Here is a 12490-nt window from a genome sequence, read left to right on the forward strand (position 1 = left end):
GCCATTGGAAGCACCGCAACCGCTGCATTAGGCACGGTGGCTCCGGATCAGAGAAACGACTGGTATGACGGCGAATGTGAGCAGTTAGTTGAGGAGAAGAATGCAGCATGGGCGAGATTGCTGCAACACCGCACGAGGGCGAACGAGGCACGATACAAACGGGCGCGGAACAGACAAAACTCGATTTTCCGGAGGAAAAAGCGCCAGCAGGAAGATCGAGACCGTGAAGAGACGGAGGAACTGTACCGCGCTAATAACGCACGAAAGTTCTATGAGAAATTGAACCGTTCACGTAAGGGCCACGTGCCACAGCCCGATATGTGTAAGGACATAAACGGGAACCTTCTTACGAACAAGCATGAGGTGATCCAAAGGTGGCGGCAGCACTACGAAGAGCACCTGAATGGATTTGTATTGTAGCAACTACCGCGCAATCACATTGCTAAACGCCGCCTACAAGGTACTCTCCCAAATTTTATGCCGTCGACTAACACCAATTGCAAGAGAGTTCGTGGGGCAGTACCAGGCGGGATTTATGGGTGAACGCTCTACCACAGACCAGGTGTTCGCCATACGTCAGGTATTGCAGAAATGCCGCGAATACAACGTGCCCACACATCATCTATTTATCGACTTCAAAGCCGCATATGATACAATCGATCGGGACCAGCTATGGCAGCTAATGCACGAAAACGGATTTCCGGATAAACTGATACGGTTGATCAAGGCGACGATGGATCGGGTGATGTGCGTAGTTCGAGTTTCAGGGGCATTCTCGAGTCCCTTCGAAACCCGTAGAGGGTTACGGCAAGGTGATGGTCTTTCGTGTCTGCTATTCAACATCGCTTTGGAGGGAGTAATACGAAGGGCAGGGATTGACACGAGTGGTACGATTCTCTCGAAGTCCGTCCAGTTATTTGGTTTCGCCGACGACATTGATATCATGGCACGTAACTTTGAGAGGATGGAGGAAGCCTACATCAGACTGAAAAGCGAAGCTAAACGGATTGGACTAGTCATCAACACGTCGAAGACGAAGTACATGATAGGGAGAGGTTCAAAAGAGATCATTGTGAGCCACCCACCACGAGTTTCTATCGGTGGTGACGAAATCGAGGTGGTTGAAGAATTCGTGTACTTGGGCTCACTGGTGATCGCCGATACCGATACCAGCAGAGAAATTCGGAGACGCATAGTGGCTGGAAATCGTACGTACTTTGGACTCCACAAGACGCTCCGATCGAATAGAGTTCGCCGCCGTACCAAACTGACTATCTACAAAACGCTTATAAGACCGGTAGTTCTCAACGGACACGAGACCTGGACGATGCTCGTGGAGGACCAACGCGCACTGGGAGTTTTCGAAAGGAAAGTGTTGCGTACCATCTATGGTGGGATGCAGATGGTGGACGGTACGTGGAGGAGGCGAATGAACCACGAGTTGCATCAGCTGTTGGGAGAACCGTCCATCGTTCACACCGCGAAAATCGGAAGACTGCGGTGGGCCGGGCACGTAGCCAGAATGTCGGACAGTAATCCGGTGAAAATGGTTCTCGACAACGATCCGACGGGAACAAGAAGGCGAGGTGCACAGCAGGCAAGGTGGATCGATCAGGTGGAGGACGACTTGCGGACCCTCCGCAGACTGCGTGGTTGGCGAAGTGCAGCCATGGACCGAGCTGAATGGAGAAGTCTTTTATGTGCAGCACAGGCCACTCCGGCCTTAGTCTGATGATAAATAAATAAGCAGCTCTACGAAGAACAGCTGAATGGCGATGTGGCAGACGAAGATGGCGGTATGGTGATGGACCTGGGAGAACGCGCGCAGGACATAATTCTACCGGCTCCGGAACTCCAGGAAATCCAGGAGGAGATTGGCCGGCTGAAGAACAACAAAGCCACTGGGTTTTACCAACAACCAGGAGATCTGTTTAAACACGGTGGTGAGGCACTGGCTAGAGCGCTGCACTGGATCATCACCAAGATTTGGGACTAGAAAGTTTTGCCGCATGTGTGGATGGAAGGTGTCGTGTGTTCCAGCTACAAAAAGGGCGACAAGCTGGATTGTAGCAACTACCGCTCATTCACATTGCTGAACGCCGCCTACAAGGTACTCTCCCAAATTTTATGCCGTTGACTAGCATCAATTGCAAGGGAGTTCGTGGGGCAGTACCAGGCGGGTTTTATGGGCGAACGCTCCACCACGGACCAGGTGTTCGCCATTCGCCAAGTACTGCAGAAATGCTGCGAATACAACGTGCCCACACATCATCTATTCATCGACTTCAAAGCCGCATATGATACAATCGATCGGGACCAGCTATGGCAGCTAATGCACGAACACGGATTTCCGGATAAACTGACACGGTTGATCAAAGCGACGATAGATCGGGTGATGTGCGTAAGTAGTTCGAGTGTCAGGGGCATTCTCGAGTGCCTTCGAATCCCGCAGAGGGTTACGGCAAGGTGATGGTCTTTCGTGTCTGCTATTCAACATCGCTTTGGAAGGGGTAATATGAAGAGCAGGGATTAACACGAGTGGTACAATTTTCAATAAGTCCATCCAGCTATTTGGCTTCGCCGACGACATAGATATTATGGCACGTAGCTTTGAGAAGATGGAGGAAGCCTACATCAGACTGAAGAGGGAAGCCAAGCGGATCGGACTAGTCATCAACACGTCGAAGACGAATTACATGATAGGAAGAGGTTCAAGAGAAGACAATGTGAGCTACCCACCGCGAGTTTACATCGGTGGTGACAAAATCGAGGTGGTAGAAGAATTTGTGTAATTGGACTCACTGGTGACCGCCGATAACGATACCAGCAGAGAAATTCGGGGACGCATAGTGGCTGGAAATCGTACGTACTTTGGACTCCGCAAGACGCTCCGATCGAATAGAGTTCGCCGCCGTACCAAACTGACTATCTACAAAACGCTTATAAGACCGGTAGTTCTCAATGGACACGAGACCTGGACGATGCTCGTGGAGGACCAACGCGCACTTGGAGTTTTCGAAAGGAAAGTGCTGCGTACCATCTATGGTGGGGTGCAGATGGTGGATGGTACGTGGAGAAGCGAATGAACCACGAGTTGCATGAGCTGCTGGGAGAATCATCCATCGTTCATACCGCGAAAATCGGACGACTGCGGTGGGCCGGGCACGTAGCCAGAATGTCGGACAGTAACCTGGTGAAAATGGTTCTCGAAAACGATCCGACGGGCACAAGAAGGCGAGGTGCGCAGCGGGCAAGGTGGAAGATTACTTGCGGACCCTCCGTAGACTGCGTGGTTGGCGATGTGTAGCCATGGACCGAGCCGAATGGAGAAGAGTCTTATATACCGCACAGGCCACTTCGGCCTTAGTCTGAATAAATAATAATAATGTATCACAACCACACACGAAACATTACATACAAACAACTTATTTTCAATGATATGGAAATGCTAATAGGGACACGGCAGGTATTTTCGTCTGTTCGTCATAGTCTCGAAAACCAATAAAAGAGCCACTTTTTTGTAAAACTCATTCGTACCAAATCGTAAGCTCAGGAGAAACGTTCTGCTATAGTGGAGTTCTAGCAAATGTACGTTGCTTTCGTTGGTTTTAGCCCCTACGACGATGGACGGAAATACCTGCCGTGTCCCTATCATCTTCCAAACTTGGAAGAACATGTTCATGATAGAATTAGAGGCGAAAGTATAGAATTGATAGTTCCGTTAGGATACGGCAGGCATGAAGAATGTTTTTATAGAAGTCGATTTGAAAACGAGCGGAGGGCAATATTTGTGATGGCACATATCATTCTTCCCTTCTGCCAAGCTCCCGTATGAAGGGGAGGAAGAATATCAGTGTGGAAGCTGATATATCTCCACTGGCAAAAGGAAGGTGGTTTGACTTGCTCATATGCCATCGCGTGCGGAAGGATTTGCTATCGACGAGTACTGTCTCCAAATTTCTAATATGACATCAGCATTTAGTCGAATAGGATTTTTATTGCACAGTTCTGTTTTCTCATTGCGTCCGTCTCGTCGCAACCAACTTGGCTGCCTCGGAGAGAACATGGGAAAACAGAACTGTGCAATAAAAATCCTATTCGACTAGGGACACGGCAGGTATTTTCGTCTGTTCGTCATAGTCTCGAAAACCAATAAAAAAACGCTTTTTTGTAAAACTCATACGTATCAAATCGTAAGCTCAGGAGAAACGTTCTGCTATAGTGGAGTTCTAGCAAATGTACGTTGCTTTCGTTGATTTTAGCCCCTATGACGATGGACGGAAATACCTGCTGTGTCCCTAAATGCTGATGTCATATTAGAAATTTGGAGGCAGTACTCGTCGATAGCAAATCCTTCCGCACGCGATGGCATATGAGCAAGTCAAACCACCTTCCTTTTGCCTGTGGAGATATATCAGCTTCCACACTGATATTCTTCCCTCCCCCTTCATACGGGAGCTTGGCAGAAGGGGAAGGTCGTGTGATATGTGCCATCACAAATATTGCCCTCCGCTCGCTTTCAAATCGGCTTCTATAAAAACATTCTTCATGCCTGCCGTATCCTAACGGAACTATCAATTCTATACTTTCGCCTCTAATTCTATCATGAACATGTACGTCCAAGTTTGGACGATGATATTAGCATTTCCATATCATTGTAAATCGTTTAACTTCACGTAGAAGTAACACACACGAAATCATTAATTTAGTGTAACTTATTTTCATTTGCAATCTCCCTTATTCCTTCTTCCATCTTGTTCTACCCATTCTACTCTCTTCTCTTTCTTCTTCTATCTTTTTTCTGCGTTCAGAAGGCTATCATGGAGAAAAAAACATGGTAGAATCAATTGGATTTTGATTCAAATCTGCAATATTTTTGCAATGATTTACAAATAACAATATTTTTGGTTGATACAACCACAAATAGGGTTAAATCAACCATACGCGATAGTCGATTTAACTCTTATATACAGTGAACTCTCACTTACTCAATATTGAAGGGACCATCGAGTTAGGGAGGTATCCAGAAAGGGAACACATTTATATTTGGCCGAATGCCGTTTGGTCAAATAGCTTAGCTTAGCTTAACTTAGACTGACTGTACATATCAATGGTTGCTACTCCGTGATTGATCAGAACTGGTGCAAATTGCACTACGATCCAAGTGAATAGTGGTTGGGATTTACCAACTACTCTCGAAGTGCACGTTTCAGCAGCTCGCAAATGTTGATCAATAACGGCGCCGGCCAAGTCCTTACAGTCAGTTGGGAAAGGGAGGGAATTGAGTGTGTGGTAATTGTTGCTACTAGAGACCGAGAATACCTCTGCATCTCCACAATTACCACGGGAAGGAAGAAGTGTTAGTTGGGTGGGGTAATCTGTAACATAGATCGGGATTCACCATGGAAAGTGATGTGATCTATGCAACTTCTACACAGCAGTATTAGCATTTCCTTAATTTGTTCAATTGTTCATTCTTCGCGAGAATAAACAATCAATCGCTCAAAGTGAGTGATTGTGATTGTTCATTTGAATTACGGATTAGGCGCCCGCATCATCATTTCTTTAACGTAAGAATAGTAAAAAAAAGAAACAGGATGAAAATTGAAAATAATTGATAGTAATCGGAAAGCTAATGTCATTCAGCAACCCTTATTTTATCTCTATTTGAGGTTAAATAAGAATGTAAATTTACGTTAATTTTACAAATCGTTTATTTTGCATTACTTTCGCGCGCGGGTGTGTGTCGCTTGCCGTGACCAGTATACCGTAATCAGGATCTCACTGGTATTAATCCTGATGTGCCGGTTGGCACTCGTGTTGGGCTTGTGCGCTTTGAGCGGCACACGGTCGCTTCCCAGTATACATAAAATCGTACATGGTGCAATACAAGATGCTAAATTGGAGACGATATACATACATGTTGTGTGGAAAAGTACCTCTATCGCCTGCACTTCATCATCCTACACGACACCATATACGTTCATGTGCTGGCTGGGTTTGATAGGGCCTGCTTACAGACACATGCAGCTTTTTGTAGAGGTTTAACAGAGCCCACTGTCAAACCCCACCACATCCTAGGCAGGCCCCCTAACTCGCAGCGGCCATGGGGAGGGGTCGTCAAGCCCTTGGACATAGTCCCTGCTGCCCCTTTGGCCGAATTCCGTTTGGTCAAATAGTTGAAATACGTTTTCTTACTAAGTGAAATGAAAAGTGACATGTTCGAGGTAAATAGTGAAAAGCGAGAACTAAGTAGTGAGAAACGGGATGTTCGAAACAAGTACAGAGTAGTGAGAAGTGAGTATTGGGAAACGGAAGTGAATATTGAGTAGTGAAATGAGTGCAGTAACATGTGAGTAATGAAAAGTAAAAAACGAGAAATGAGTAGTGAGAAGTAAGATGTGATAGTTGCGAAGTGAGATGTACAATGTGAGTAGTTAAACAAATAGAAGCTAGGGGAAGTGAGAAGCGAAATGATCAGTAGTGAGAAGTGAATGGAGAGATAAAAAAAAGGAAGAAGAAAGAAGACAGAAAAAAGAAAGAAAGAGAAAGTATCTCGTTTCTAATCGATCTTATCTATTCCTCGGTCGCACTCCAAATTTCTCACTTCTTATTTCTCACTTCTCATTTCTCTCTTACTTTGCAAGAACCGAAAAGCGAGAAGTGAGGACATTTCCCACTTCTCACTTTTCGGTTCTTACTCCGAATCTCTAACTTCTCATTTCTTTCTTATCACTTTTCACTTATCACTTTTCATTATTCACTTCATACTTTTTACTTCTCACTACTCATTTCACACTCCGAATTTCTCACTTCTAACTACTCATTTCTTACTTTCCACTTCTCACTTCTTAATTCGCACTCCTCACTTCATTTTTCTCATTTCTCAGTTTTTTCCTCTTACACCGAATTTCTCTCTTCTCACTTCTACCTTTTCACTTATAACTTTTTTTTCTCACTTTTTACTTTTTATTTCTCATTTCTTGCTTATCACTTTTCACTTCTAGCTTCTAACTAAATCGTGCAATTGTGAACTGATTCTGACAACATCAAGTTAGCGAGGTGAAAATGCATTGAGAAATTACTTCGACTTAGATAATATCGGAGATATCGACTTACGGAGGGAACACAGTATGCTAGATTCAAGGGATTTTGAATTTCATCGAGTAAGGCAAAATATCGAGCTACAGAACATCGAGTTAGGGAGAGTTCACTGTGATATATTTCGTATAATCGATATATGTGTACAAAACTTGGTTGATGCGAGTCTTAGGGGTTGAACGTTTCCCTGAATTGTCCGTTTTCTAAACAATGTCACATATGGTGCTTTTCAAACAAAAAGTTCAATTGATGTTGCGATGCAAAGTGACGGCCTCGCCCTTTTTTCTGACACTCCGACTAATGGATCTAGAAATGTTAACTTCCGACGTGAAATGCTAATCCAAAGTGTTCACAATCTTTTAATTTAAAAACTCGTATGTTTTCGTTCTTTGAAGGACGTTCATGTCCCTCGAAGAAACGACTTTGAATAGTTCTTCTTCTTGTACAGTCCGTGAAATAAGTTCTGGACGAACTTTGTGAATAGTTCTAGCTAGATGCATCGCGCATGAATGTTGTAGCTAACGTGTGACACTTCATATTTGGGGCACCAGAATATGAAATTGTGCGATAGTCTTTGTGTCTTTAACTTCCCTGAGCTGCGTAGAGTTGATCTAGCCCATTCGGAACACTCAATTTAGTCCAATGCAATGGCTTCCCTAAACCAATTTTAAAAAAACAGCCTGGAGAACGAGTTTATGAAAGTCTGCTCTTGATATCATGTTCTAGACAAAAGATCATAAACCGTCTGAAATCCCACATTGATTCGTGTTTGAAATGATCAGCTTCGCCAGAAAATACGCTACACTGGGAGGGCAGGTTGTCGGAAAAAGTCAGGCCATTCCCGAATGCACCTACCCGACACTACGGTGCGAAAGAATTCATCGATGTATCATTGCTTGAATCTGGCAAAAACGGTATTCAGCAAATCCTCAACCGACCTACGTAAGACCTCGTTATTATCCCTCCTTCGAAAACGCTGCGAGATGAAACAATTTACTTTGGCAGGGAAGAACTGCCAGATCTTCGTTCCGTGCCAATGAGCGCAAGAGACTGGGAGCGTACTCGACGGCTTTTTGGCATACATCCGCTAGCACACAATTGCAAAATGGGAAGACGCCTACTTCCGCGTATGCAACCTCGGCGGGAGTAGAGAGGGAGAAGTCTAGAGGTTACACGCTGATTCGGTACCGGATGGCCCCTTTGTTGATTCACAATGAAATTCCGAAGAAACTTGAAAACTTCGAAGATTTCCCCAGGGAAATAAAGAATAATTTCCCGTTGAAATTTTTATAAATTCAGTTAGAGCTTCCGAAGAGTTTCTCCTGAAACTATCAAAGATTTCCAAGACAAAATTTCCGAGGAAATTTCGAATTTTTAGTGAAGAATTCGAAGAATTTTCCTTACAAATTTAGACGACTTTTGCGTTGTAATATTTCAAAAAATCCGCTTTAAATTCGGTAAAATTTCTTGTCTAATTTTAGAGAACTTTCTGTGCTAAAAATTGTCCATGGAATTAAAAATTGGTCATTTCTTCCACCGAGTTTTTTTTTCAATTCTCTTGTATGTAGACCAAAACTTACTACACTAGTCAAATTAAACGAAACTGCAAATATTCAAATATTCATTTATGCATTTATTCATTTTACGATTTTCCATTATTTCCCCTTCATTATAGATTCCTTTCGGTAAAGAAATGGCTCCTGCGGAAGAAGCACCAGATCGAGCTGGCCCGCAAGCGCGGCTGGAAGGGCTACTGGGTCTGTCTGAAAGGTACCACCCTGTTGTTCTATCCGTGCGATTCGCGCGAGGGCCGTTCGGTCGAGGCTGCCCCGAAGCACCTGATCATCGTGGACGGGGCCATCATGCAGCCCATACCGGAGCACCCGAAGCGGGACTACATCTTCTGTCTGAGCACGGCGTTCGGCGACGCGTACCTGTTCCAGGCGCCCTGCCAGGTCGAGCTGGAGAACTGGGTCAACAGTATACATAGTGCCTGTGCTGCAGCGTTTGCAAGACATCGTGGTAAGACTGGTACGTTACACCTATTACAAGAGGAGATTTTCCGTTTAGAAAAAGCAATAGAATCGGTAAGTAACAGAGGATATGGGGTGTAGAAAGCATTTACCAAATTTGACTTGATGTAGGATCACAAGCTGAAGCACATGGCCGATTTGCAGCAGAGTGTAGTCACCGACACGGACACGCGTCACCAAATACAGCAGCAGATTCTTCAGTGGGAAGAGAACCTTGAGCGATTGCACTGCGAGCAATTCCGTCTGCGCTGCTATATGGCGTCACTGCAGAACGGAGAACTTCCAAATCCAAAGGTATTTTTCATCTTTATTCCATTCTTTACCAAATTACATGTATTTGTCCGCAGTCTCTCCTAACGCACGTATCGCGTCCCACGAAGAATACGCTGAACAAGCTGGGCGTCTTCACGGTGTCTTCGTTCCATGCGTTCATCTGCGCTCGGTCACCGTCACTGTTGAACAATCTGCTCGCGGGACGTGGAGCCACCAAGCGCCGTCCGCCGATCTTGTCGCGCTCTAATAGTGGCTCCAGCCGTCGGTCGATGCAGATGAACACCCGTGACGAGCCGGAGAAATCCTACAAGGTAGCCCTGCCGGAGAACACGTTCGCTACGGTGTATCTACGCGAGGGCATGTCGGTGGAGGAATTCCTGGCCAGTGCCTGCCAGCGCAAAAATCTCAACCCCATGGAGCACTTTGTGCGGGTCAAGAAACGCCGCGAGATGGAAGATCACAACTATTTTGTTCCTCATCGAAATGATCTGATCGAAACATATGTAAGTGACCTGGGAGGTATCAGAGAAGAATATCCGAATAAGCAATGTTTTCCTTTGCCCTGTCAACAGCTACATACTCACGAAATGGTTGAAGTTTGCGCAAAAATTTTGTATCAAGTAGAGTTACAACGAACTACACTGGAGCAGATGTGGGGCTTCTCGGTCGAAGCCGAACTCATCGAGAATGCTGATCGTCAGGATGAACTCTGCTGCTACGTCAGCCGTGTTGAGGACAAGAGCCTAGCTATGCAAAACGGTAAGGTTTCATTTCGGTTGAAAGGTTTATCACATATAGATAATTTCGAAACCGTTGTAGGAGTTATCAAAGGCGATGAAATAATTGTGATAAATGGCGCGATCGTTTCGGATTTGGACATGATGTACTTAGAAAGCGTGCTCCAGGAAGAACAAGCCTTATGCATGATGATGAGGTAAATGTCACGAATGATTCTGCATCGAAAAGTGAGGTTTAATTTTGATTGAATCATTTCACAGATCATCACGTACAGAACCACCGGATCTTGTGGGAATTATGCGCTCAACTGACGACATCATCGAGTCTCTGGTGTGTCCTCCACCGCCATCTGATCCTCCGGTCATCAGCGAAGAAATGATCTCCGGGCTCATCGTTCCTGCTCCTGGTTGGCGTAAGTCTATCGATTCGTTCATCTCAGTAACTTTAAGAGTTCTTCTCCATTTCCCCGTGTGTCTTGCTCTGAATTTCGATGTGTTCAACGACTTCCGTCATGGGAAGTTCTGAAACTATTCCAAATCAATGACCACCATCATATTCATGTTCTTCTGCAAATGAAGGACGCTCGTGTATTTCAGGTAAAGAGGTGTATTCTCCGGAGGTCGAGAGCTCCCCGGCTCCGTCAGCCAACGATCCGCACATGGACCGCTCGAAGCAGTCTTCCCGTACCAATAGCTTCGAGATCGAAAATCTGCTCAAATCGGCCGAACAAGTTACCGGCTTTTGCCGATCCCCGCAGGAAACTCGCAAATCGAGCCCCACCGGCTCGGTTGCCTCGTCTGTATCAAACGCCATGCTCACCCCGTCACGTCAACTAACCGATGCGGAGAAATTGCGCAAGGTGATTCTCGAGTTGGTCGAGACGGAGAAGACCTACGTTAAGGTGAATTGAACATCAAATTCTCTAGCTGTACATGAACTAATAATGGATTAATATCAACAGCATTTAAACAACCTACTCGAGTATTACTTGGAACCCCTGAAGCGTGAGACCTTTCTATCTAACGCCGAAATTACCGCTCTGTTTGGAAATATTCAGGAAATTGTAACATTCCAACGGCAGTTCTTGAGCAATTTAGAGGAAGCGCTTGATCTAGAGCCAGACTTTCATCAACTGGAGCATCCTAGTCAATTTAAAGTATGTCGTGCATTGAAGACACTGTATTTTAATATACTAAAGGGTTGAATTCTTTCCAGAATGTACTTTTTGCCATTGGTTCAGCTTTCCTGTACTACGTAAACCACTTCAAGCTGTATTCTTCCTTCTGCGCTAGTCACAGTAAAGCGCAAAAGGTTCTACATCCCAGTAAGATTCTGCAAGAACTATTTTCTGTTTGAAAACCTCATGACATTTTTCTCCCAGATGAAGGTAATCAAGCGCTACAGGAGTTCTTAGTCGCCCGCAACCCCAAGCAACAGCACAGCAGCACTCTGGAATCGTTCCTGATCAAGCCCATCCAGCGTATACTCAAGTACCCGTTGCTGCTGCAGCAGCTTCGTAACTTGACCGATCCTAACGCAGCCGAGCACCTGCACCTGGTCGAAGCGCTCAAAGGCATGGAGAAGGTCGCCGAGCACATCAACGAAATGCAACGAATCCACGAAGAGTACGGTGCCATCTTCGATCACCTTTTCCGCCAGCACCAGAAGTCCTGCAAGCAACCGATCGACCTCAGTCCGGGTAAGATGGCTCACCCAACTGCCACCGATCTCCTCAGGGCAGACGGATCTATCAACTTTTATTCCCATGTAGGTGACCTGCTATACTACGGTGGCGTCGAGTGGTTGAATATCTCGGACTTCCTGGGCAAAATCAAGAAGGGTCTCGAGCTGCACGCCATGTGCTTCGTATTCAAATCGGCCGTCGTGTTCCTGTGCAAGGAGCGACTGCGTCAGAAGAAGAAGCTCATGGTAAGCCGTTAAAGAATGGCGTTGAACTCTTAGTAATCTCAAATCTACACTTCACAGGGCGTTTCGAGCAAAAATGCCACTAACGAAGTGGAGATCATCCGCTACCAGGTTCTGATACCGGTGACCGAGGTGCAGGTCCGTGCTTCCTCCGCCAAGGACATGGATTCGCACTTCCTCTGGGAGTTGATCCACCTCAGATCGCAACTACAACGAAGATCGGAAAAAGTCTACGTGCTTTCCAATAGGTGAGTTGTTTACCATTCGGGTCTCGGGCATGTTATTATCGTTCGGCGTTGAAAAGAGTGATTGCGAAAAAATCTATTAATTTAAATCGGCTTACCGAAGGTGATTAAATTGCACAGAGAAAGGAAGGTCCGATGCTTATCTGTGGAAATAGTTTTGATGACGATGAGACA

The 12490-nt window shown here is 45.5% G+C and overlaps 1 protein-coding gene across 2 annotated transcripts in view; it reads left to right on the top strand.

The window, feature by feature from the left end:
- The window catches only part of LOC134210688 (protein still life, isoform SIF type 1), a 426260-nt gene that overhangs the window by 372127 nt on the left and 41643 nt on the right, over positions 1 to 12490 (top strand). The window contains exons 15-26 of one of the 2 annotated variants that reach the window (XM_062686893.1): positions 8777 to 9188; positions 9246 to 9428; positions 9482 to 9910; positions 9980 to 10166; positions 10227 to 10341; positions 10406 to 10557; positions 10742 to 11046; positions 11107 to 11301; positions 11361 to 11469; positions 11527 to 11844; positions 11917 to 12074; positions 12132 to 12319. In XM_062686893.1, coding sequence (XP_062542877.1) covers positions 8777 to 9188; positions 9246 to 9428; positions 9482 to 9910; positions 9980 to 10166; positions 10227 to 10341; positions 10406 to 10557; positions 10742 to 11046; positions 11107 to 11301; positions 11361 to 11469; positions 11527 to 11844; positions 11917 to 12074; positions 12132 to 12319 — 2751 coding nt within the window. Of the gene's footprint in view, positions 1 to 8776; positions 9189 to 9245; positions 9429 to 9481; positions 9911 to 9979; positions 10167 to 10226; positions 10342 to 10405; positions 10558 to 10723; positions 11047 to 11106; positions 11302 to 11360; positions 11470 to 11526; positions 12075 to 12131; positions 12320 to 12490 lie in introns of both variants that reach the window. The other variant, XM_062686894.1, reaches the window with a different exon arrangement.

Source organism: Armigeres subalbatus, chromosome 2 (genome assembly GCF_024139115.2).
Source record: "Armigeres subalbatus isolate Guangzhou_Male chromosome 2, GZ_Asu_2, whole genome shotgun sequence".
Classification (NCBI taxonomy): domain Eukaryota; kingdom Metazoa; phylum Arthropoda; class Insecta; order Diptera; family Culicidae; genus Armigeres; species Armigeres subalbatus.